Source organism: Moschus berezovskii, chromosome 5, assembly GCF_049115385.1.
Source record: "Moschus berezovskii isolate FMDL1 chromosome 5, NW_MosBer_1.0, whole genome shotgun sequence".
Lineage (NCBI taxonomy): Eukaryota > Metazoa > Chordata > Mammalia > Artiodactyla > Moschidae > Moschus > Moschus berezovskii.
The window spans coordinates 32,053,997-32,081,977 of record NC_142464.1 but is presented as its reverse complement, the minus strand read 5'-3'; the positions used below and the strand labels follow the sequence as shown (position 1 = coordinate 32,081,977).

General features: G+C 36.4%; 2 protein-coding genes across 3 annotated transcripts in view; both read right to left on the bottom strand.

Moving 5' to 3' along the window:
* Window positions 1–2,199: 2,199 nt before the first annotated feature.
* Window positions 2,200–14,624, bottom strand: LAMTOR3 (late endosomal/lysosomal adaptor, MAPK and MTOR activator 3). The gene is made up of 7 exons (XM_055434665.2): window positions 14,475–14,624; window positions 14,119–14,164; window positions 10,909–10,943; window positions 8,501–8,559; window positions 6,866–6,999; window positions 5,290–5,353; window positions 2,200–3,215 (listed from the first exon to the last, which is right to left on the bottom strand). Exons 2-7 carry the CDS (start codon window positions 14,125–14,127, stop codon window positions 3,142–3,144), a joined length of 375 nt encoding a protein of 124 aa, XP_055290640.1. The 5' UTR covers window positions 14,128–14,164; window positions 14,475–14,624; the 3' UTR covers window positions 2,200–3,141.
* A 5,288-nt stretch (window positions 14,625–19,912) lies between these two features.
* The window catches only part of DNAJB14 (DnaJ heat shock protein family (Hsp40) member B14), a 45,894-nt gene continuing 37,825 nt past the window's right edge, over window positions 19,913–27,981 (bottom strand). For both annotated transcript variants that reach the window (XM_088836211.1, XM_055434428.2), the window contains one exon: window positions 19,913–24,821. In XM_088836211.1, the coding sequence (XP_088692337.1) occupies window positions 24,697–24,821 (125 nt within the window). In that variant the 3' untranslated portion in view covers window positions 19,913–24,696. The remainder of the gene's footprint in view (window positions 24,822–27,981) is intronic.

Here is a 27,981-nt window from a genome sequence, read left to right as displayed (position 1 = left end):
CCCCTTGAATTTATATAAAAGAGGTTATCCTCTATAACATGGGTGGACCTCATTCAAGCAGTTGAAAGACCTTAAGAGCAAACCTGGGGTTTCCACGGAGAAGAAATTCCCCTTTTAGATGGCGGGCTCAGCTCCTGCCTGAGATTTTCCAGCTTTCTGGCCTGCCCTACAGATTTGAGGTTTGCCAATTTCCAAAATCAGGTAACCAGTTCTTTGAAATTAATCTAGTTCATATATATCCTACTGGTTGTTTCTTTGGTGAACCCCGAGTGATACAACTTCCTTTCCCAAATACCTCATCATTTTATTATATATTGTATTGTTTGTTAAAATATTTTATTATTTTTGAATAGTTAAAAATTTAAGAAGTGCAATAAAGTTTACAGTGAGAAGGGTCATTCCTGGGATCTCTGTTCCCCAAGTATCCAGTTCCACTTCATGGAGGTTATCAAATGACACCCCATTCTGTGTATCTCCACGGACACCACCATATCAATACAAGCAAGTATCAACATGCACACGTATTTTTTCTTCCTATACATAAACTGCAGTATTGCACAGTTTCACTGAACACTATTTTTCATCGAACATTATGTTTTGGAGATCATTCCATCTCAGTACCTAATGTCTTCATTCTTTTTTCCATTGAGCCAATGTAGAAATTTCTCTAACCAATCCTCTATAATAGGGTGAACATATACTTTATCTAAAGTGGGACACTTGAGAGTTGAAAGGAGCACTAATGATTACACCAAGAACAGCAGGTATAAACCGATATTGTTTAAAAAAAAAAGTCACCTTATCTGATAGATACTTCAGCTATTCTAATCCTTTAATGTTACTAAATTGCAATGAATACACCTGCAACTGTACACTTTTCACACATCCCTATGGACTGGCAACATAAATAACTAAAAGTGGAATTGGGGGCTTTTGTGTCAACTTCACCAGTGGTGGGGGTGCCCAAATTAAACTTTTTGTGCCTGTGGGTTCTGTTTCTTTGGAGAATCTTAATACAATGTGTCAAAGATTGCCCATTTGAGCTTGGTAATAGATTGCCAAATTGTGCGATTTAAAAGGGTTTCACAATTCACATTTCCATCAGTGGGGAATAAAAAATGTGCTTTTTGAATCTTTCCCCACTGACTTATGTCATTGTTACAATTTTTTATGTCTTGTATGTATGTACTAGTCTGTTTCTCCGTTATTCTGTTCTACTGATCTGTCAAGTCATACGTCCGATGTAGGTTTATACTATCTTTAAAAATAATCTAGTTTTATATTACCTTTTCAAAAATTCCTTAAGAGTTTTACCTTCCAGATGAACTATAGAATAATTATAGAATCTATTATACCTCTTAAAATGGAAATTTTAATAGTAGTGCTATTCACTAGGCAAAGGTTAAGTATCTCCATTCATTAGTTCTCTTTCCTGGGGGGTGTGTATGTATGCACTTTGTGTGTATGTGTGTGTGTGTGTAAAATATATAATACGTAGATAAATAAAATCACAATTTTGGTCACTTCATTTATAAAAGACTTTCTTGTTTCGTGCATCACTGCACTGGCAAAAACTTCCTGGACACAAATAAAAATTGGGATAATGGGAATTCTAGATTTTTATCGATGTGTCTAATGCTTCATTTGGTGGTAACAACTATTTATAGCTTTCTTCAGGTAAAACATTTCTCTTGTCCTTATTTCTTTGTAGACTGTTGTCCTTGCTAAATTTTAATGCCTCACACTGTTTTCTACAGCATCCTCTGCACAGCTTCATCGCAACACTTCCTATGCCTGTTTTGTTTACTGAGCTGTACATTCTTTAACGACAGGTACCACAATTTAGTCTCTTATTTGTGGAGGATGGGAGGAGAGTGGGAGGGAAGGAGGGAGGAAGAAGGAGGCAGGCCCATTGCCTAGCCAATCTCACCGTACAACTTGAGGGAATGCATTCACTCATATGCCATGTAAAGTGCATCCTTGGAGCACAGAAGTATGACGTACACTTGTGCTCCTTAGAATTCTGCAATGTGGTACTTCTAGTGAACAGCACACATTTGCGACTCAGTGCCAGATACCAGTGATGAACTCTGACTGTCAAAGAACCCAGGAGGAAATTAAAGCCTTGAATGATGGACTGCATTCCTAAAAATGAAAAGCACATGCTAGAACTGTGATACCAATTACACAGAGATTAAATTAGGCTCCTGGATGAGGTTTATTTTCCAACTGACAACTTATATTAGGTAAAACAGTCTCCAAACTAGACAAGAAACACTTATTTATGTGGTTGAAAGAGTGAATTAAATTACAGAGTTTAAACATTTGAAAACAGTCTGGCGGGGAAAAAAACCTATATAGTGATCAAACTGTACTTTAAAAAATACTATTTTATTTATCCTCATGTATGAAAAAAGGGATAAACTACCATGTGTACACACATACCAATATTGGAAACAGAATTCAATAATGGATCCCACCTAAATTTTACAAAGAACAAACAAACAGTAAAAAAACACTGATTGGTTATAGAAAGCAGAATGGAAGAAAAAAACCATTAGCTATCATCTTCATTTCCATTAAAGAGCAGCACCCTCTGAGGAGAAACAAATTCGTTAGTAGGACTCACCTACAGCGCACAGTAATATATACAAATGAAAGTTAGTGATTGTACTGGTTTCATTCACTTTTCCTAAGCCACTTTCTCCTCCTCACACTCAATGCAAAGAAAATAATATGAAGAAAAATATGGCCTCATTATTCACAATAAAAAGAGTCTGCCTCATTCTGCAGGCCTGGCATATGGTATAAAAGGGAGCACTTCATGGCTCAAGGGGATCAAAGTATCATTTTGATTCTGAGCCACCAAATAGGATCTCATGCATATTTGGTGACTGGACTAACTCCACAGGAGCTGTGATAGACTGAACCATTTCTGTGGTATCCCCAGATCTCACTAAATAAGAAACAGCCCTACCCAAAAAAAGATAACCATCAACCTGTCCATAAATTCTATCTCTTAGGCTCTTTTTCTAGAGTAAAGTGGAAAAAGGGGTCCTTGAGTACATGGATACAAGTGTCACTGTGGCCTAAAGATTGCTGGATTGATATTGTGTCTGATATGATGAAGAAAATTCCAGATTAAGAAACTTCCACAACTTGTCTCAATTCTTCAAATAATGGAGCAAGTTCCTTTTCCAGGCTGACAATTAGTCCTAAAACAAAGAGATTAAGAAATTTGAATATTAGAAAAATATGAGAAATATGAGAAATAAATGTGCATGTAGATGTTAATCAAAAAAAAAAAAAAAGAAAAATGTTTATCAAAATTTGTATACTAAAAAGTAAATGAGACATAGTTCATTCTCCATAACTACACTTAAAACAAAATACTGTAATTCTGAACAAAATAATTGAAAACCCACACTTACTATGAAGTTTACTTTCATCATCTATTATTAATGTAAATAAATAAAACTATTTATATGTATTAGAAGATGTAAAATGAATATGTGCTATAATTTTGCTGGAATTTTATGAAAAACTTTAATTCATTTATACCTTATTATTTCAAAATCTGCACCAATTCAGGAACAATACACATGATTTTTACTAAAAAAAAAAAAAAAAAAGACTTTTTTCCTGAGCCAATTTTAATGAACTTTATCAAAAGATAGGCAGATAGCAAAAGAATAATCAGATACTTATTGTATAAATTCAGTAAAGCTAAGGCACAAATGGATATTTCAAAGGCAAAAAAGTTTTAAAGGTGCTTCATAAGACTATATGGAGAAGGCAATGGCAACCCACTCCAGTACTCTTGCCTGGAAAATAAAATGGGCGGAGGAGCCTGGTAGGCTGCAGTCCATGGGGTCGCTAAGAGTCAGACACGACTGAGTGACTTCCCTTTCACTTTTCACTTTCATGCATTGGAGAAGGAAATGACAACCCACTGCAGTGTTTTTGCCTGGAGAATCCCAGGGACGGGGGAGCCTGGTGGGCTTCTGTCTATGGGGTCGCACAGAGTCGGATACGACTGAAGTGACTTAGTAGCAGCAGCAGCAGCAGCAGCACAGGACTATAAAACACACACTGAAAAAAGCAAGCTAATCTAGAAATCAGCACATCCAGCCTGTTAGTTTCCTAGGGTAGAAGGCTATATATCTTAAATACTGCTTATTTTTTGCTCAACTAAAGATCTTCCTATCTCACACAGCATTCAAAGCACCTGGGATTCACAAGGAAATGTTCTACGGATTAGAATACAATTCTGGAGATTATCATAATTTATAACAATTGATGATTTTATAGTATGATAGTGATTTACCACAATTGAGGTTTAACATTATTTAAAATAACGACACCACTACTATCCTATACATTTACAAAGAGTTTTCACATACAGTATTTTACGGCTTGAAAACATTTAGAAATGAAAGACACCCAACAGTTCATTAAATCTAAACCCCACATTTTAAACATGAGCAATCTAAATATAGGCTTCAGTGACACAGTTGGAAACAAAACTGGCTCAAATATCTTGGAAAGAAAAAAACAGAAAAGGAAAGTAAAGCAGTTCTAACGGTGAAATCTGGAGATAGACCTTTAAAAAATTCCACTTAAACTAAAAACAGAGTAAAAAAAAAAATGTAATTCAACTGAATACTGTTATGATTTTACACAAAAATAGCCAGCGAAGACCACTGGATATAATGAGATCTTACAATGCTCTTTAGAAAGTACAGCTTCCAAGAGTTTGTCCTCAAATTCTTCCACTTTGAAAAAGAATCGAGTATATTCATCCTAGTCACACTCTTTAATTCCCAAACACATTTACCTTGCCCACTATTGTTCCAGATTTTATAGACTGGTCCTTATGGAACTGAATTCATCTGTGATCGTTTTTATGTTTTGTTTGGTTATTTTCTCTACTGTTTGTTTGTTTTTTTTGCTTTCTGAAACTGTTGTAATGTGAGCAAAATACTGTACTAAAGAGGTGAAAATAACATTTAATTTTCCTCTCTATCTTAAATGATCACTTACCTATACATCATCTCATCTGAACTAAAAAATAATAGCACAAGATCAAGAAAGCAGTTCTTAGCTCCATTACACAGATATACATAAACAATTCAGAGAAGTTATATTTCCAGAAAACAAGGAATAGATGGTAGCGCTGGGCCATGCATTAAGGTTTTCTTACTCTAAATCTGTATTCTTTTCATATTAGACTGTTCAGATCAGGTATTATAAAGATTAAAAACTGTATTTAAGGTAATTAAAACATACCTGTATTAGCATTGCTGCTGGCTATGAAACTCACTACCAAAGGTAAACGATTGAATTGAACCACCTAAAAAGAGAACAAGATCTAAAGTATACTGTTATACAGTGAAAAGGCAGTATAATTCAAAGCAAATATCTTAATCTTTCTAAAAACCTTAAATGTGTAAAATACTAGCTTGACATGGTATTATGTCATGAAAGGTGAAAGAGCTGAAAATAAGTATTTCCATAAAACAGACTTACTAATTATCTCTTAGAGACATTAATACCACTTAGCCTGGAAAGTTTCTAAGGTGGGGCTGTGTCTTCCTTATCTTTTTTATCTTCTAAAGCCCTGCAGAGTGTCAATTACATAGTAGGGGCTCAATAAATATTTGATAATGAAGGAGCTAAAGGCTTATTTCTCAGTCATTCAAGTGGTTATAACTTCTCGATCTTTTGCCTCCTCTGTACCACTATAATTTAAATTAACTTACATTTCAGTTAACTTTAAATCAGCTATCTTTTATAAAAATTTAGCTTCAACCTAACCTTTACTGACTAAATTAAAGGTCAGATGAGCTGGTTATCTTCTGCCTAATAGACACTAAAATATATAACTTTCAAAATAAAAAATATCACATATGTATCACTGGTAGTGCATGAAATATACCCTGGGAACACTGCTCTAAAGCAGTGTGTGTGCTCAATTGCTCAACACTGGAATGGGTTGTCATGTCCTACTCCACAGGATCTTCCCAACCCAGGAATTGAAACAGTGCCTCTTGTGTCTCCCGCACTGGCAGGCAGATTCTTTCCTACTGTGAAGAAGTTACCGATTTATTCTAAAGAAAATACAGCTGGAGACCAAGAGATCTGCAGCAACTAATTTCTTTCCCACAAATAATAACCTCATTTATTTTATATATTTCAAGCCAAAGATGGGATTAGTAGCAATAACAAATGTGAATAACAATCATTTGGCTTTCGAGGAAAATCCTCTGTCTGTCACAACAACAAGTGTCATTTGAGAAATCACAGTTGTTAAATAAGCTGAGGGCACCATCTACTGGAGGTATTAGTAACAGTGACCCGACTTACCCTTTTCAGGATAACATATATCTTACTATTTAATCTTTTAATCTAATTGTTCATATTAATTAATTCCTGAAGTAAAATGTGGGGGAAAAAATCACTACAGTTTAACATAACCAATTTGAAGGTTCAGTTCAGTTCAGTCTCTCAGTCGTGTCCTACTTTTTGCGACCCCATGAATCACAGCACGCCAGGCTCCTTGTCCATCACCAACTCCTGGAGTTCACTCAAACTCATGTCCATCGAGTCAGTGATGCCATCCAGCCATCTCATTCTCTGTCGTCCCCATCTCCTCCCGTCCCCAATCCCTCCCAGCATCGGAGTCTTTTCCAGTGAGTCAACTCTTCGCATGAGGGGGCCAAAGTACTGGAGTTTCATTTAAGGTTAAGATGTTAAAATTCTATCACTTTGGAAACCAAAATTTAGAATTACAAAAACTATTCTACAAAGAAGAGATAATAATAGTTGAAATCATCAGCAAACCATTTGATAATTATGAACTTACCTGGTAGGTGTTATAGTAACAGATGATACTTTTATTTTTTGAAAGTCCGAGTTTGCTCCCTTGGTCTGTTGCAAGGGCAAAAGTTGATAAGAAACCAGGTCTCAAAGCATGCTCTGGAGCATTATCATTGGCCACTGGAAATACAAGTGATTTAAGTAAAAATTACACAGGATATACAGTGGGAAGAGATTTACAATATTTAAAAAAAAAACAAACCTGTAGAAAAAAAAAGCACAAGAGTTACGCTTCACAACACTGAAGTTCATATACTAACTGTGTCTCATCAGTTTAGGTGAGAAAAACCATTCAATCAGAAGTTGAGGGATCACAACTAAGGGAATAAATGCTGTTTCTCACAATTTTTCAAAAAATTTCAAATGAATAATAAATGTTTCTATTTTCTTAATATCTAACTTAAAACAGGTTATGATTATCAGTACAATTAATAAATTGAATATTCTGGTTAACTATGAGCAAAGTGAGAATACTGAAAAAAAGCTTCAAAAACCATTGCTCTTACAAAACCCACAGAAGCATCATTTGTAGGTGATGATAATTCTACACCTGGCCACTGATTTCAGTTTTTTACACTCACTGAAAGGTCTAGGTGGAGTTGGTTGTACCATAGTGCTGAGCTTAAGGTTTTAACACAGAGATGCTCAAAAAGAACACTGGAGCTGGAAAATCTGAGATTATTTTGTTCAAAGTCTTCATTATGGAACTGAGAAAAGGAAGTACTTTGCCCATGGCTACCTATGTTCTGTGCTGGGTTAGGAAGCATGCTGGATCACGCATCAGAAGATGATGGGTTCTATGACTGTCTTGTCACTGACTCATGAGCAACTTGGAGCTGACAATGTACTCTTTGCACCTGACCATTTTCATTCATAAAATGAAAGAACTACATTAGCTAATTTCTAAACTTTGAATTCTAAAGTCTGAAATTATCTGACATATATGATAACCCCAGGTGGAGAATATATTGTAAACAAAATATGCAGAACATTATTTAACCTTTCTGTCATATCACATATACTTAAAAAAAAAGAGCTAAACCTTAGGCAAAAAGAAACCTTTTCTTTCCTTTTTTTTAGGTTAACCAACTTTTCTTTAGGCAAAAATTCTTGCTAGATTCTGGTTAACTAAAGTAACTGTGAAGTTAAAAGTTTTTAAAAATCTTATTTTCAATAAGAAAGAACAAGAAAGAGTAAACAAAACAATAAATTTATGTTAATTCAAATGTATGGCTGTTTATCCTAAACCCACCAGCAATACTGATGAAAAATATATGCTGGGGGAGTCTGTGGGTATAAAATGTCTAGCTGCATATATGCTCATTCTCATCACTCAGATTTACTAATCGTTTACATTATACATAAAATGTCTTTAATGGGAAACTGGGCCTTCGATAAACCCATGCTTTCTACATGCTATCATGAAATAGTGGATATATAATAAGTTAAAATTCCAACCCATCCTTCAACACACAAAATCAAACATTTTCCTCCAAACTAAGACTATGTCCTGAACGTACTGAAATGGGTTATTTTTTGCCTGCTTTCTGTAATACTCAGATATAAATACATTTTTATTCAAAAGCAAACATGGCACTGACATGTAATTGCGGCATTTTACCTTTGATGACAGGCACGCCATCTCTATCGGACACAACAATAGCATGGAGCCCCTCAACACTAGAAAGAAAAAGTTAATATATTATAAAACATTGTCTCAAAATATGTACCTTCAAAATCACAATAATTCTCATGTGTATTCCTGAAGAACCATGAGAACTCAATCACTGATATAAGCTCCTATAACATGTTTGCAAAACTCTTCCACCATAAGAAGCAAAAAGAGACCCAGTTGCTGCCTTCATACAATTTACAATCTGAAAGGAGACTGTCTATCATTCAGATTACCTCACACAAATGTGTGGGGCTACGAGAGAGCTTATAAAAGGAGGGGTAGATTCAGATAGGTGGGTCAGGGAAGGATTCCCGGGGGAAATGGTACCTCAGCTGAGACGTTATGGTAATAAGAAAAGTGGAGTGGGGAGATCATTGTAAGCTGAGAGAACAGGACAGAAAGAATGGAGGTCACAGGGCAATCCTCTCAACCACGCCTACACAGGAAGTAAACAGAAAGGTCAAGACCACAGCTCTGAAGTAAGAAAGACCTGAGTTCCTGTTCAGGCTCCGTTGTTTATACAGTTTATGCTACCTTGCATCAGTTACAAAACCTCGCTGCTGCTGCTCCTAAGTCACTTCAGTCGTGTCTGACTCTGTGCGACCCCACAGACGGCAGCCCACCAGGCTTCCCCATCCCTGGGATTCTCCAGGCAAGAACACTGGAGTGGGTTGCCATTTCCTTCTCCACAAAACCTCGCTAAGCCTCAGTTAATGTGAAAATGGGGATACTTGTACTCATTTGTGTGTGTAAGTCGTTTCAGTCGTGTTCAACTCTCTGTGATCCCATGGACTGTAGCCTGCCAGGCTCCTCTGTCCGTGGGATTCTCCAGGCAGGAATACTGGAGTGGGTTGCCATGCCCTCCTCCAGGGGATCTTCCCGACCCAGGGTCTCTTGCATTGCAGGTGGATTCTTTACTGCTGAGCCTTTGGCTACTGTGAAATTTAATACAATGATGCATGCAAAGTGGAAGGTGGCTGGTATACAATTAATACTCAAAAATATGAATTAATATCAATGTTGTCATCTGTATACACTGAGAATAATATAATTTGTCCCTGCAATTTAAATATGAAATTATTAGTGAGAATTCCTAGAGCCCCAAAATGTTAAAAACTGTAATGGGGAAACATTCAAATCATCATCATTTATACTGGGCTTCCACATGGTGCAGTGGTAAAGAATCCGCCTGCTAATGCAGGAGACATTGCCACAGTCACCCCAATCTTTAGCAACCACTTCCCAGATGGGTCAGCAGCCATCAATACTGAGACAAGATCCTCTACCAGCAAAAACATTAAGACTCAATAAAGGCTCAGATGATGGTTAGCACTTTTTAGCAACAGGTATTTTTTACCTAACAATGTACATTGTTTTTTTTAGACATCATGTTGTTACACACTTAACAAACTACAGTAGAGTGTAAACATAACTTTTATATGCAACAGGAAACAAAAAAAATTGTGACTCGCTTTATTTCAATATTCACTTTACCGCAGTGGTCTGGAACCAAACCCACAGTCTCTCTGAGGCATGCCTGTATCTTAAAATATCTGCAAACTGCAACGTTTGCTGTTCCTACTATATCCCCGAATAAATGGATGATTGTTATTAGCTTCGGGAAGAGAAGTATTAACTTGGTATTTTAGTTTAGGAATGAGGAGTATTACTGTTAACTTAACGTGCGGGTGCATAAGGTATCTCTGAAGGTGGCAACCGGCGTCTCTGAGACAGGAACTGTGTGGCTGGAGGACAGGGGTAAGAAGCTCCTCACTCCGTGTCCTTCAGTTAACTTTTGAATCTTGAACTTTATAAATACACTGCCTACTCAAAACGTGGTAGTGTTAGTCGCAAAGTTGTATCCAACTTTCTGTGACTCCATGGGCTGTAGCCATGGAGTGCGTAGGCATTTGCTCCTCCAAAGGATCTTTCTGACCCAGGGATTGAACTTGGGTCTCCTGCATTGCAAAAAAATGTGAATCACTATACTATATACCCCCATGCAGGCGCAGCAATTAGGACTTAAAAGCAGTATTAAAAATAAAGGCAAGTTCCTAGGTTTTTTAATCCAGTAAACTGCTATGAAAGAACTCTAAAGTGGCAAGAAACTGGGTTCTAGCCCTTCACCATTCACTGGCTGTTTAATTTGAGACAAGTCATGTGACTTCTCTGGGGTTCATGTTGTCCATCTGCAAATGCAAACAGGATGACTTGTGCTACCTAAGATTATGTTAGGTGTTTAAAAGTGCTAAATAACAGCAGAACACAGTATTAGTCTAAGATAAACAGAAACAAAATACTAAACAAAACATGTTAAGCATAATTTATTTAATAACAAATTAGTAATTTTTTACCTCGGTAATTTTTTATACAGGAATCGTTTTAGATCCTGAAAGAGAGTATAAAAATCACATTATAATATGATGCCTGGTACTGGCTCTCTAGACACTGTCCTAGCCGCGTCTCAGGCACCTTAAGTATTCATTCACAACCACTCTTGCTTGGGCTTGGTCTTTCTCATTCTGCTTTTGATGCTTTAAGGAGTGGTGTAACTTGCAACAACTAATCTTTTTCTCTAAGCCTCAGTCTCATTATTTCCTGAGTAAGCACAATTTAAAGAACCTACATTATAAGACTTACTAAAGTTTCTTGAGAACACTCATGTCAAGTGATTAGCATATCCAGCAGCAGAAACACAAATACATATTAGTTATGAGATCATACTTCTTATACTACTGTACATCTTGTTGCTAACTTTGAGTTCACTTGAGAATATATTATGAATATTTTTTCACATCCACAGACTTTTTAAGATCGCTTTAAGATCTGAGGTAAGTTGACAAACTTTGTGAAATTCAGTTTTCTTACATGACTAAAGACAAATGACAATGTGTGTCAAGCATTCAGCATGGAACATAATTATGACTTAAAAAAAAACAGAAGACTACTTCGTCTCATTACACTCTCCCATCTGGGGAATTTCACTGACAATCCAGGTAGCAATTGTGACTTCTAAATAGATAAATCAGATACACGTTGTTCTGACCCTCTAATTCCTGCTGCTGCTGCTGCTAAGTCACTTCAGTCGTGTCCGACTCTGTGTGACCCCATAGATGGCAGCCCACCAGGCTCCCCCGTCCCTGGGATTCTCCAGGCAAGAACACTGGAGTGGGTTGCCATTTCCCTCTCCAATGTGTGAAAGTGAAAAGTGAAAGTGAAGTCGCTCAGTCATGTCTGACTCCTAGCGACCCCATGGACTGCAGCCTACTAGGCTCCTCTGTCCATGGGATTTTCTAGGCAAGAGTACTGGAGTGGCTTGCCATTGCCTTCTCCGCTCTAATTCCTACTACTCTCCAAACCCGAATGTTCATTTTATTTCATGCTATCACCACCAGCTTACCTTTGCTCTCATCTTAAACACAAAATCACAAAACTCATCATTTTTCATCCAAAATCTAGATTTCCCCAGTCTCTTCCTGTGCCCACTAAAGGCACTACTACTCCCTGTTACTGAGCTTTGAAACTTAAGGCAATAACCCTAAACTCATATGTGTCACTTTAAGAACCACTTGTGAAGTCAAGTATATTTAAACTGATGTTCTCCTCTCCTTTTCGGATGACATTACAATTTAGGTTCATTTTAATATTTATGACTTACACCAGTCTCCCAATTGGTATGATGGTCTACCGCTTCTATCTCACACATTTCTACACAATGCCAATAATCATATAATTCTCCTTCTCTAAATGGAGAATTGCAGTGACTCTCAACCCTGGCTATGGAAAACACTTGCAGAGTATAAAAAGAACTCTGACGCCTGTATTGGAATGCTCCCCAGAGGATTCCCCATGCAGCCAAGATCAGGAACCAATGTTTGAATGGCTCTCCACTGTTTACCGAATTATGTACAAATCCTGTAGACATCTGAGGCTCTCTACAATATGGATGGGCTACATCACATTTTATAGTCCTGCTTCCTACCACTCCCTCATACATTTCCTCAGCCCCAGATGAAATGGACTATTCACAGCTCTGCAACACACATCTTTCTGTTTCCTATCTTTAACTTTGCTCATGCTTTCATTTTAACTATTAATAGTAATACCCTCTGGATCTTACTTTAAAAAAATTGCTACTCATTAATTAGAGCTAACCTCAACCACCAGACTCCAAACAGGCTTCCCTGATAAAGACAAACTGATGTAATCCCTCTCTTCTCTGAATTTTCACACAATAATGTATGCAATCTATGATCACTTGCCTACTGTACTTTTTTTTAACCTTTAAAAATCCTTAAGGAGAGAGATCATACCTCAGTTATCTTTATTTCTCCCACAGCCCTTATTAGAACAATATTTTCAAGGTAGATGCTCAAAAGAATTCAGTGATTTGATTATGCCTGGAGAATAAGGCCTCAAAAATATACTAGAAGACACCCAAAAATAGAGTGATAAAGACATAAAAAGTTGCTAAATGTTGAAACACATAATCCTGCAACCAAAAAGAAAAATCAGATTCATATTGTTGAACAATCATTTAGTGTAGTTAACAGCATGGATTCTGGAGTCTGCCTGAGTTGGTATCCTAACTCAGCAACAAAATACCTGTGTAATCTGAGGAAGCTATTCGATCTTTCTATGACTTAGCATCTTCATCTATAAACACAGTGATAAGTGCATATCTCATGAAAGTTATTGTAATAATTAAATGCGTATATGTTCAACGTTCCAAAGACTATTTAGCGTGTATATAAGCAAAATGTGTGTGTGTTAGTTGCTTAGTCGAGTCCGACTCTTTGCAACCCCATAGACAGCAGCCCACCAGGTCCCTCTGTCCATGGGATTCTCCAAGCAAGAACACTGGAGTGGGTTTCCATTTCCTTCTGCAAAAGGAACTATAGAAAAAAAGTGAAGTCGCTCAGTCGTGTCCGACTCTTTGTGACCCCATGGACTGTAGCCTACCAGGCTCCCCCATTCATGTAATTTTCCAGGCAAGAGTAATGGAGTGGGTTGCCATTTACTTCTCCAATATAAGCAAAATAACAGTATGTAAAAATATAACGGTATGTAAAATATAAACAAATATAAACATTAATAATATTAATTCCCTGTTGTTTCCAGAAACTAGTACAATAAAGTTTCCTAAATTTCGAATTTTTGTTGTATTGCAGTGTTAAAAAGGCAATGGTTATAAATCACCTGAAATTGCTACAGTGAACCCAAAGAGACATAACTGAAAAAAGATTCAGAGCAGCAAAGCATCATTTAGAAACTGAAATGGTAAATATGCAGAACCTGTCTCATGCCCGCAGAACTCGGGCGTGGGAAAAATAAAACTGTCTCTACCTCAGGCACCTTTAGTGTCTTCCACCCCAATTCCAGGCAGAAACTCAGGGCCCCGAAGATTACTCCTATTAGTCTCTGACTTAAGATTCTAGATAAAGTAATTGGAGGGAAGCGGTAAAACGAAACAAGTTTGTATTTGGGAAGCGCTCTCTCCCGACCCAGTAGTCTCAACCTACTCTCCACTCTCTCGAAGCTCTTATGTGGGGGTGTTAACTCACATCCGCCATGATGAACCCCTTTCTCCCGCAGGATCAATCTCCACGCCTGAAAGAGAAACTCCGGGTGACTCTCCCCTCAAGACTTCCTCTCCCTCCCCACCCCCAACTTAATAAGCAGTGTCCGCTCTCCGCTGAGTCAGGCAAGGATCCACGGCTCCAGGGCTCCAGTCAAGGAGGCTGATTGGAGTCGGAGTTCCCAAATACTCCGGCGGGTAACCGAGGTGCCTGACAGCCCACTCCACCCTCTAACCCCCAAGATCCGAGCCCAATCGGGAGGCGAAAGCGGCGTCTTCTCTTCCGTCGCACCGCCCGCGCCACTTGCGGCCTAAGCCACCAGGCAAAGTGGCTGCAGTTACCTGGGTTTCTGGGCTGCCTGGTTCTCTGAACTGTCAATTCAGGGACAACTTCTGGGACAGGTTCCTCTAAAATCCGCACTCACATGATTTGTGACCTCTTCTGTGCTCCCGGAAGCACTTCCCAAGACTCCGACGCTAGGTGACTCGGAATTTCCGGGGAGGTACTTCGACAAGGGAGCGCGCATTTGCGCGATAAGCCCCGGCCCACTCACCGCGGGTGCTATTTGCGTCTATGCCGAGTTCCGGCTGTCTCAGACCTCTGCATTTGAATAGAGATTGCCTTGAGATTGCGGAACCCACCCTGAAGATTTCCAGAAAACGCAAGCAAGAAAACGTATTTGTTTGGGAAGGGTCCATAAATTTCATTATTTTTTTTAGGGTCCGTCATCTTAAATCCTCTTCTTGTAGATGAATAAATTTAAAGGGTGTTGAGTTACATACTGAACAGCAAGCCCCAGGTCCGTCGGTCTCTGATTGTAATTTAATAAACTTTTGGCTTTCCCATGGGAGCTGCCCTCGTACTGTGACTTGTCTGCATTGAATCAAGGATCCTTGAGCTTTCTGGAGATCTCATTTATGTGTGTACATCAAGTTTTTACATACGCAGACATGGAGCAACCTTCTTTCATTGGCTCTTGATTCAGAAGACCGTACTTTTAAGGACTGTCTATAATTTTTTATTTGGTGCATTGCTTGTTTGCACATTGAAGGAAAACCTACAGTAAGTGGTAGGAAAATGAGGTCTAGGGGAACTTCTTTTCCACAGATCATCAAATTCAGTTTAGTCGCTTAGTCCTGTCCCAATCTTTGCGACTCCATGGACTGCAGCATGCCAGGCTTCCCTATCCTTCACCAATTCCCAGAACTTGCTCAAACTCCTGTCCATTGAGTCGGTGATGCTACCCAACCATCTCTGTCGTCCCCTTCTCCTCCTGCCTTCAGTCTTTTCTAATAAGTCACCTTCGCATCAGGTGGCCAGAGTATTGGACTTTCAGCATCAGCGTCAACCCTTCCAATGAAATTCAGGGTTGATTTCCTTTAGGATTAACTTGTTTGAGCTCATTGAAATCCAAGGGATCCCTGAAAATAGAAGTGCAAAAGGAACCAGCTATAGACCAAGGTGTGGTGGAAAGATACTAATTTGCTAGTTACCCTTAGGAGGATGAAATGGTTAAGTTACAAAGCACCTAGATGTTACAAATGATCTCCTTGTCATGATAAGAGAACCTGACAGTTGCATAGCAACTGACGTCACTGAAGACCACTTCCTTTTCCTTCGATTTCTTAGCCTCTAGAACACCGCACTTATTTTAGTTGCTCACCCAGTCTCCTCACACTTAAAGCTTGTCTTCGGATTCTTGTGCTGTTTTTCTTTCCACAGTATCCTGAGAATGTGATTCCTAAATCAGCACCTTTCCTCTGAGTTCGAGGTTCACATTTTCAGCTGCTTGTTGGATATTGGATATTTCTACATACCTCTATCAGTTCTAACCCAAAGGTACTAAAAACGCCAGTAAACCTATTTCCTGATCTATGTCCTTGTTGGTTCCATGATTCTGTCAGGTATCATGTTGGCTACTTCCTTTCTCATGTCCTTTCCTCACTTAACAATGATTTTTTACATCTATATTTTTTTCAGTTCTTCATTCAACCCTTACTGTATTCAGCAAGCCTATATCAATAGCCACTTAAGGAAGCCCAGGGCTTCCCTGGTGGCTCAGAGGTTAAAGTGTCTGCCTCCAATGCGGGAGACCCGGGTTCGATCCCTGGGTCGGGAAGATCCCCTTGAGAAGGAAATAGTAACCCACTCCAGTATTCTTGCCTGGAGAATCCCATGGACGGAGAAGCCTGGTAGGCTACAGTCCACGGGGTCGCAAAGAGTCGGACACGACTGAGCGACTGAACGGAACGGAAAACAATGTACATTATTGCCGACCAAACAGATCTTTAGTGACATACCATTGCAGACAATAGTTGACATAGTCTTTAATCATTTTACTTGTAAATGCAATCTAATGTGAATCCTATTTTTCAGCCAAATTGATTATCTCACCCTTCCATCAAAATGACTCTTATTGTCCCAGGCAGTTGTGGAGGTTCCTGAATCTGAAACGTTTATTTCTCCTATAGGAAAGAAAAAACTTCCTTATACCTTATTAGATTTTGTGGCTGGGGCTAACAATGAAATTGACAGACAGATTGATAGGAGCAAAACATACAAATTCATTTACTATTTTTACATGTACATGAGAGTCTTCAGAAGAAAAATGAAAATCCAAAACTTCGTTAGGCCCAAAAATTTATATGCAATTTTACACAAAGAACAATAAACTGTGAGGATGAAACAAAACAAGGGGCTTAGGCTAAGAGCAGTAAATTGTATGACAGTGACTATTAAACATAAGGAATAAACTAATGGAAGATAAGGGTTATTTTAGTAGGTTTGTTTATACAGGTCCATTTCAGTGTCAGTCCCATCTCTGGTGATAATGTTCTTCTCTTCCCGGTAGAAGGAGGGCACATTTCTCAAGGGAAGTTTTACAACAAGCCTTTAAGTGAAGGTGGGAGGTCAGAGAGCCTTTCATGCATCTGCTGTGGCATATTTCAGGGTGGCATGTTCTAAACCCTTTCATTTTCTACCTTAGCTATTTAAATCTTGTTTCCTTAGAACACCTTCTCATCCATCACATTCTCTTGAATGCTCCTATATATTACCAAGAACAACTTATATTTATTTGTGCATAATTATGTGTCATAGCTTTAATTTGCTTATCCAATGAGACCATAAGGTCTAGGAGGGTCATGGTTTCAATTTTTTTTTCAGTTTCTTACAATGCCTGTTTCTTGCACTCTGTAGGTACACATTCAACATTTGTACAATGAAAGTGATTACAAGAAGTCATTAGTCTTGACCCTGACTAAAACTCATTTCTCATTTCCCCACTGTTTCTCCCTTCCATTTGCCCCTAAGTTTGGAGGCAAATAAAAATAAGAACTCTAGCAAGACTTCTAATTTCTGGAAGCATTATTTTTCATTTTAACAAAATTATCCATCTTAATGACATTATTACATAGTAGTTGACCTGGAAAACATTGCTGATTTTTTTCTTCCTCTTGAGTGGCAAAAAGGGAGAGCACAGCTTTCCAAGATCTTCAGATACCAAATACCACCACTAATGTTTGCAAATTGAAAAATCTAGTAAGATTTTTAATTTCCAAGCATGGTGGTTTCTAAATTATGGCACGTCAGTAGAGTTCCTTATGTACTCAGACTGATCTGTTTGCATTTACCCATCAATAACACTGCTGTTGGTCCAGGAATAAGGGAAATATTTACTGACCTAGAAGATTACCAGCATGATATGCCCGTTCTCCAAAGTGGGATGTAACAGATGATTGCTGAGGTTCAGAAAGAAACAGACATTGTATGCATGCCTATGCACATAAAATTTTTATCTCATTATACAAATTTGCTATTTTGCATAATAATACATTATATAGTTAAAAAACATACACATGCTCTGACTTTGTTATATCAGAGCCTTTGCTTCTGCTTCTCTTTAGCTTAAATTTCTCTCAGCTGTTGAATACAGCTTAAAAAAAATTTTTTTTTTAATTCTCAATTTTTAAAAAAATTCTGGTTTCCTATCAAAAAATAAACAATCATCTGAATTTAGGCTGGTTCCACTGTGTAAAAATTCTAGCTGGTATGCAAACTCAAAAGGGAAGGAGAGGCTTGCCGATTGTCCAACATACAAAAATGAAAATTTTATAACTTACATTGGCTGAGTTGTAAAACGTCTTATAAATTTTGATTCTGCCTGTGGTCTGGAATTTGGTCCATGGAAAATACAATGTAAGATCTAAACAATAACTTTCTCTTCTGTACTATCACCCACTGTTGTCACACACCAATCACTTCAGAAATCACTAATTCCCTTGATCTCTGGCTTACATCTAATAGTGAAATTACTCACTTGTCAACATCTTAGACACTCCTGCCATCTTTCCTGCCTGACATAACCTCAAATTTAGATGAACTAAATAAGTGTATTCTCTACGTCTATGCCAAGGCTGCTGAGTTAAGCTGGAAAAAATATACAACATTTAATAGACTGTAAATTCTGTCACTAGTGTGGTAGCCACAGAAATCCTCCTTTTCACTAGTCAGCTGACTGAGAATGATTCCTTCAAACTGTCTTCATTCTAAGTGTCTGCTTATCATCCTTTCCATTCCCCAATTTTACATAAATTTCATTAAGAAAATACAAGTCATAACATTGAGCCACAAATGCTACAAATCTGTTTTTGTACTCATCATCTGTATATTCCTTTCTGAAAGAATACTGGTGGTGTCACATAGCTAAAGTAATTATTCCATCTTTGCAATGGCTCCAACATCTTCTGGAGTATCAGGTACTTAATGCTGTTATCCTTCTTTTTCTCTATCTTTATTCTTTCACTTTGTACTTGCCCCTTTCCATCAGAATACAAAGAATTAGTAAGGTCTCTCATGTAATAGTAAGTCTTCATGTAATAAATAGTAATTGAAAAAATAAAAACCTTCTTAGAAACCACATCTTCCAGCTACCACTCTTTTTCTATACTTCTGTTCACAGCCAGATTTTTAGAAAGTTTTTTAATTGCTTCCTCCATTTATCCCAAATCTAATCAATCAAATAATTCTCTTGATTCTACATCCTATCTCAAAATCAATCACTATATATATTTCTACTCTGGTGCAAGCCATCGTCATCTCTCCCTGACAATACTTCCTATCATTCCTACATTCACTTTTGCCCTCCCGTCTTCTCTGCATAGCAACTAAAATGTTATTTTAAAAACGCAAATCTCATCATATTAACTCCTTCATTAAAAGTCTCAAAGGTTTTCTTTAAACACACATCCATATATATATATATATATATATATACACACACACACACACACACACACATATATATATATGGCCTCATGGGATTTGGCCCTTAATTCTCTAACTTGGTCTTGCTCCCTAGGTCATAATCTTACAAGTTTGTTTTTACTTCTGTAAAGTTTCTATGACCTTATCGACTTAGCACACTCTGCCTGAAATACTTATCCAGCATTCACCTCACTCTGACTTATCTCATCTTATGAGTTTCAGCTTAAACTCACTTTCTCAGAGAAAACTTCCCTAACCTCCCAGAGTAAAGTTTTCTAGATACATGCTTTCATTGTACCTTGTAATTTTCTTTGTAGCATTTATCATAAGCAGTTATTTACTTGACATTTATTTCCCTTGCTAGATGTAAACTTCATGAGGAATTTTGTCTTGTTCAGTGATTAATTCCCACATTACTTCCTGGGTCATAGCAAATATTCATACATTTGTTGATTGGTTGAATGAATGAAAGAAGAGTCATAGTAAGAATATAAAACATGATAAGAACAAATCCTTTACAGTGAGAACAGACCTTCTTTTTATTCATATATTGAGATAAACTGCAAAGACTGAAAGACAAAAATTCTTCATAAATCATTCAGCAGAACATTCATTAAAAATCAAATGTATTTTCTTTAGCAGAGTTCTCACACAGAAATTTTCATTTTATGTAAGCCTGATAACAACAGTAAATATTTTACAAATCAGATATTTCATTTTTAAATCTAACTGTATAATCTTGAATGCACTATAGACAAATAAGATCTTTACCAATTTCACTTCATTTAACTTATACAAGGCTTCCATTATAATTCCATCACACCTTGAAAATTACCTGCAGCTTTTAAAAAACACATGATCTAAACTTTATATGGAAAGAAAAGTCTTATGGAGCAATCCAAAAACTGAAAAAAACAAAAAAGGTAAGAAGCATTTCTTAATACAAATAAATTACAAAAATATCATTTATGTGTGAGTTTCTTTCTTTTCCCTGATATAGTCATCCATCCAGAGTCCAAAACAATTCATTTTAAAATCGATGCTTAAAATACTCCAATGTCACTGAAAAATCTATTATTTTAGTGGTACTATTAAATGGCAAAGTAGAATATCAGATTAGAATGTCCCAACTCCTGTACTGAAGTGAATGAGACATTCACATTCATGCCAGATGTCATCTGTTATGCATTACCAGACAGTTTGGCAATCAATAATCCCAATTTTCAATGAAAACTTACTAAAATATTGCAAGAAACACTTCTTACATATTTCCAGACTGCTATAGAAAATACAATTATATTTGAAGTATGGGCCTTATAGTAGGAATCTCTGTTAAAATATGGAAAAGATCAACAAAAAGAACCCACACCAATGAAATTCTATGGACTGATTTTCAAAGTTAGAAATAAGAAAATCCACTGCTAATGGAAGCCCTGCACTGTGCAAATATAGTGTGGTATATATTAAACAATCACACATTTGAGGTATTAGCTGGAAAATATATTTATATATATATATATTTATCTATATATATACACCTATACATGGACACATCCACAGAATATTCACAAATCTATTGGCCCCAAAACCAGCAGATAATAAAATTAAATGAAAAGAAATTACATACCAACAGGAAAGTTACACACAAGGAATTTACAAAAGATGTGGTTACATAATCCTTAATATAAGGAATATGTTCTGAACTAGTGTTTTGAGGGAAAATGTTTCCATTTATATGAAACTGTCTATTTAATAGTAATAAAACCAGAAAGGAAGCCTGAATTCAAGGACTGTATTGCCTGCCAGATTATTAAAGGGATGTACAAGAGTTCTTGAAGATGCTCATTCTACACATTTTTTCTTTAAAAACTAAAATTAAAAACAAAAAAAAACAAAACAAAAAACCTATGATGTTATTATGAGACTATATAGAGAATTTTACGAACTTTAAGCAGTAGTCCAATGTGGCCAAGAGACAAAGTCTTTCAGCTATCTAGTACAGATTAAAATTAAGATCTATTGTTCATTTTCAGGTTTTCTGTTTAAAAAAAAGATTATAAATGCCCTTTCAGTTGGTTACTCAGTATGAAGACAGACAACAGTATAGTAATACTGAACACAAGCTTCATATGGAGAAGCTAAGTAAGTGAGCAAATTCTCCTTTTGAATCTTTTGGTCTTTTAACATAATTCTTACCTAACTAAAAAGACGGTTTATTGGTCCTCAGGCCAACATCATGGTATATTTCACTGCCTTCACACAAGTGGGAGTTTTTAAATGAAATCTGTTGAATCCATTATTAAGTAATATTAACATGTCATATCTGTTAAATAACACCTGCATTTAAAAATATTACAGATCAACAAAGGGAAGTCGAGGTTAATCATTTCTCTCAGTATCTATTTTACATACTAGTGTAACTAAAGATGCAACAAGAAGAACACTTAAGCATTAAAGTGCAATTAAAATAAAGGGCTGGAATTCTATCTTCCTTTTCTTAACAATAAAACCTGAGGTGACATACAAGCAGAGAAGCCTAATGCACTGGCATACATGTACCTTAAGTATTTACTTTTCTCTACCAAATCTTTGTAGATTATAAATAAGAATGGAATGATTATGAAACAAATACTTATTTAAGCATTCAAATACAGTCTGTTCCCAAAACATAGTTTCACTTATTATTTCTCATTGTTGAGAATTAAATTCTCAGATTTGCTCACAATAAATTCCAAAACTTACAAAGGACTAACACCTATTGGGAAACAAAAAAATCAAAAGAGGAGGAGAAAAGGTACTATTTACTTTCCTCCAAATTCCTGCAAGAACAATGATGTCTGTGTGTGTGTTTAAAAGGGATAAAAATGTAAAGCATTAATAAATATAATTGCTTCCAAACTTCTAAAATACCAGTCAGAGAAGCTAGTAAAGCAATATTCAAAGACTGAGCGCATTTAGACAATGATTAAAATGAAGAGGACAAGTTATCACATTAAAGTGGAGAGCTCAGGTAGCTCAAAATACAATGGCAAAACATTGAGATTTTTGTTAGAAGAGCAGAAAAAGTGAGAATCTTACATTTCAAGATAGCTGACACTGAAAATCAACTGTACTTTGATTACAGAAACAAACAAACATAGATTAGGTCATTTTACTTTGTAGAATTAACCCAAAATTCTAAGACACTTACTTGGACCGGCCTTGACATCATGACATAGGTGACATTAAGGACTTACTCTTTACTTGCATACTTTACATGTAGCTTAAATTGTCAGGCACTCGATCAGTCCTTTACCAAAGTCATTTGAACATTTTATCAAACACATTTTATGAAATTTAAGGTAATGCAACTGAAATATAATACTGTCCAAAAGCCATGTATGACTTGATAACATATAACTTCACTTAACATGATAACTTCACCTGTTCTTTTAAAATCAGGATTAAGGGAAAAACAATCAGTCAACAAGAGTTCAATTCACGTAAACATCAATCACAATAGTGTAAATTTCCCATTAAAACCAGAAAATTAATGGATGGAATTTTTTCATTTAAATTTGTATAAGTTTTTTGGTGCATATAAAGTTTCAGTTAATTAGAATGCTACTACTTTTTCTTTTAGAAACTCATTCTATAGGCTGAAGAAAACATTTTAGATTCTATTTTCTTTTAGGCATGCTATTTTTTTTTTTAAGGTTACATTTCTAAAGAAAGTTGGTCATAGCTGTCCAGTTTTTCTAGGACAGTATCTTGTTTAGTTAAACAACTAATTCAATCAAGGCATTTCTATTGAAAAGAGAACATTTTAAAAAGAATGGTCATTTCAGAAGTTCTATTCAACAGATTCTATATAAATTATACTCAGGAAAAAAAATTTTAAATAAAAGACCACGCTCTAACTAGCATTCTCCCATACACAGAAAAAATCAAAGATGTGTTTATGTTCTGTTAAATGAGTATGAAAGCAAAATCATTAAAATACTACAACCTGTTAAAACACAGAAGACTAGAAATCAAATAGCTTCATAACCAATATATAGGCACCAAAAACTTCAATTTCCAGCTGATTTTTCTAATTTACATTTTTGGATGTAACTGTAAGGAGCTTATTCCTATAGGATTAATTTAATTACTTAATGGTGAATAAATTTGAGCTCAGATTTTGTAAAGATAACCTGCTATAAATCACTATTCTACCTGCTGCTATATTTCTGCTCACTGTGCGTATGGCCAAACAGATCATGCTCTGATCAAGTAAGTGTGCTGTAATCTACGTATACTTTTAAGAGGTGGCAATCAGTTTAAAAGGCACAAGCTGCATTTTAGTAGTAATTTTTCTTATTACTTAGACAATAGTAAGAACCTGCTTTGGATCCTGCTTAAATGATCACTAAGAAGAAACTGCTGATTTCCACGGGGCAAGGGGTAAAACAGGTCCTTTTCTTCACAAATTTTAGCAGCCTTCAAAGATGTACATATGAACATTTGGGGGCCTTTTAGTTATTGGAATTGCAAATGACATAACTGCAATTTACTGTTGAAGACCCTTTTTGGTTAATATTTATATAGCCATTTCCTCATATTTTCTTTAAAATCTATCGGTATAGCATTTCATTTCTATGCATGGCTTAGCAATTCATAAACTAAATAAATAGCAAACTGATACTTTACACCAGTTCATTTATCTCAATATATACTTTAGAATATAATGGCAATATTAAAAATATCAATTTTATCTAAGCTGATAATGCTACAAGATTTTACACAAGTTAAACAACTTTTGTTTTTTTCTTCTCTTTTTGATAAAGTTTCATTGTAAACTCCACACATTTGACATCTGACAAGAAAAATGTAATTTTGTCATAAAACATTTATTCCATCAATTTAAACTAAAGTGTCTCATGGAGTTAAACCCAAAAGAATTTAAATAAAAAGGCAATAAACTGTATATACACAAAAAGATCATTCCATAAATATTTACACGACAAGGGAAAAAATGGAGGATCTAAAAACCAGAAATTGCTACAGGTATGATAATCCTCTCTCAAGACATTTTTAGTTAGGAATCATATAAGCTTTTAAAGTAAAAATAATTACAGAAGCATAACTAAAATAATAATTTTAGTTTTCTTTTTCTTACTATTTAAAGGAGCCAGTAGATCATAAACAGTCCAAGATTTCAGGATCAACTATTCAGTTTAGTTTTCAATATCAAATCTTTTTCTTTAGCTCTCACAATGAAACTAAACTTACAGAAAAAATAGAAAGTACTCTAAAAGGTATGAATAAAATTCCCATTCATCCTCCTTTATAAATACTGGTCAGCCGCTCCAGCTCTTTACAGTTGTCCATGCTTAAGGCTTCTGCCTTCCTTCGGAGTCGTTCATCATGGTAAACTTTTGCAGCATACTGCATATCTGTTTCTGTTAACAAACAAGAATATTTTGCTAAGTAAATAATTTAGATCAACTAGTTGTTTAAACTCATGATGCTTCACAGAAGCCCTTCAATTATTTCTATTAACTGTTTTTTGTTTTTAAATTTATTTGCCTAGGCCAGGTCTTAGTCGCAGCACACAGGATCTTCAACCTTCACTGTAGCATGTGGAATCTTTAATTTTGGCATGTGAACTCTTAGTTGCTGCATGTAGGATCCAATTTCCTGACCAAGGATCGAACTGGGGACCCCGGCATTAGGAGCTCAGAGTCCCAGCCACTGGACCATCAGGGAAGTCTCTTATTAGCTGTTTTTTGTTTTTTTTAAATAAGAAATTCAAGTACTAGACCTAAAAGCCATGTGGAGTCTTACCACGTAAAATAAATACAAGTTGCTCTAGAAAAGAAATAAGGATAGTATCCTATCAACCCTTTCCCTCCTCCACTCCTGTTCCCAAACGTTTAAAAACAACTGCTCTAAAGCATCCTCTTGATCTCTTTCCCCAAAGATATCATATGCTATTCAATACTGTCAGTGGTTTTTTTATGTGACCTTTATTAAAGTTCCAGATTAATTAATTATGCTAAGGTCTGAGTAGAAAAATTTACAATCTTGTTCTGAGTTTATCTGAATTAATGCAGGGGCCCAGGTTCGATCCTTTCATGCCACAGCTAAAGATCCAAGTGCTACAACTAAGATCTGGCACAGCCAAATAAACCAATAAGTTTTAAAAACCATATACACTAAACTTATTGAAGGAACACAAAAAAGAAAAAAAGAACCTTGCTATACAATCAGAGTAGTGGTATTTAGCAAATAAGTACTTCTGAGCCTTCCTTCAATATGTAGGTAACATTAGTAAAGAAATAAAGACTAGAAATCAAACATTCTTCAGGGAAATTATTCCTTGTCATTTTCCTGCTAGTCTTAGCCATTTCACTATTAACACTTCTAAAGGGTAGGAGCAGTTTAGATAAGATGTAACCAAAAACAGAGACTAAATTAGAAGACACCAATCAGGACCATATTCAAAATAAACTCATAGATAAGTGTATACTCTATTTGTAAAAACCTTCAGAAATGATCAATCAGGTTAGGATTTAACCAATCAATCAAAATCATTCCACTGCTTTTATTTACAAGTGCTGCTGCTGCTAAGTTACTTCAGTTGTGTCTGACTCTGCAAAAAATCCATCTGCAGATGATTCTTTTCAAGTGAGGTAGATAAACCAAAGTTCACAGAGTTAGTAAATGGCAGAATCTAGATGACAATTCAAATCTTTACCTCCTAGCCTAATATTCTTTCCATTACCTCAAATTACTGCTTGTATTTTATAAAACACCCATTTTACCAATCGAGACCTCTGACAGTATTATAAGTGACTTCAAAACAGAAAAATGCTGGCAAAAGAGTATCCAAGCCTTTAACCAATATATAGATGTGCTGAATTTGCTGAATTTTATTTTACAAATTTCAAATATACACAAGTTAAAGAGTACCACAATAAACACTCTAAAGCCCTTTACCTTGATAGACTAATTTTTCCCATTCTGTCAAATCTGCTTTAGCGTTCTACAATAAAGGTTGCTGTTACTGTTGTGGTGATTATTTTGTAGAACTTTTTGAGAGTAAGTTACAGGCATCATGACCTTTCATTCCTAATACTTCAGCAAGTTTCTCCTAAGAACAAGGGCTGCTGCTGCTGCTAAATCGCTTCAGTCGTGTCCGACTCTGTGCGACCCCATAGAGGGCAGCCCACCAGGCTCCCCCATCCCTGGGATTCTCCAGGCAAGAACACTGGAGTGGGCTGCCATTTCCTTCTCCAATGCATAAAAGTGAAAAGTGAAAGTGAAGTCGCTCAGTCGTGTCCGACTCTTAGCGACCCCACGGATTGCAGCCTACCAGGCTCCTCCGTCCATGGGATTTTCCAGGCAAGAGTACTGGAGTGGGGTGCCATATTCTCTTATATAACCGTAACACAAATTTAAAATCCATAAATTTAACAATGACATAATATTATTATCTAATACACAGTCCATATTCAAATTTCACAAATTGTCCCAATGATGTCCTTTATAACTGTTTCCTCCCACCCAGGATTCAATTTAGGATCACACACTGTATTCAGTTGTCATATCTCTTTGTCTTTAAGAGCTTTGTCTTGTTTCATTGATATTTTTGAACACAAGCAAGTTGTTTTACAAATAATGACATTAAAACAGATTTAGCTAAAACTTCTGAGAGTAACTTTAAAAGACACATGTAAAGGAGATCAGTCCTGGGTGTTCATTGGAAGGACTGATGCTAAAGCTGAAACTCCAATACTTTGGCCACCTCATGCGAAGAGTTGACTCACTGGAAAAGACTCTGATGCTGGGAAAGGTTGGGGGCGGGAGGAGAAGGGGACGACAGAGAATGAGATGGCTGGATGGCATCGCCAACTCTATGGACATGAGTTTGAGTGAACTCCGGGAGTTGGTGATGGACAGGGAGGCCTGGCATGCTGTGATTCATGGGGTCACAAAGAGTTGGACATGACTGAGTGACTGACCTGAACTGAAATGTGTACAATATAGCTGTAGACAATGTGGTACAGTGGACAGATGGACTGAGGGTTCCATGAAACCAATTGATAGTGATCTTGTTGAACTATTAAGAGATTAAATTATGCCAAAAAACCCCACAAAAAACCACTTGGCTCATGCTAGGGAAAGAGTAAAACAAAATTATAATAAATAATAATATAGAATACATATGGGTACAAGGTATTATGCTAAGTGTTAACATATATTATCTGTTCTGGTCCATATTCTAATAATGAGATAACTGAGATTTAGAGAGGTTAAGTAACTTGGCCTAGGTAACTGTTGCTGAAGCCAGTATCTTGCAAGGCATTCCCAAAGCCAACTCTTTAAACATAACATTACACTTTCATCCATAAATGTGAGCATCTTTCCTTCTTTCTATCTATGCAGTCACTTCCCTACTATTTAAGGTAATAGAACACAAGCATGCAAAACTCAAAAATCACCTGTTTTTGCCTGGAGACTAGAACTTGTATTTGAAAGTGATATATCTAACGTGCTCATCATTCTTTTAGCACAAAATAAGTAGGCCTTTCATTCCTTCATTCATGTGTGTGTGAG

Bases quoted from the DNA above. Each gene is read 5' to 3' on its own strand.
- LAMTOR3 (XM_055434665.2), bottom strand. The intron at 7,000-8,500 runs GTAAAATGCCGC...TTGTATTTCCAG, and splicing joins TGGCGTGCCTGTCATCAAAG to TGGCCAATGATAATGCTCCA. The intron at 5,354-6,865 runs GTAAGTTCATAA...TTCTCTTTTTAG, and splicing joins GTTACTATAACACCTACCAG to GTGGTTCAATTCAATCGTTT.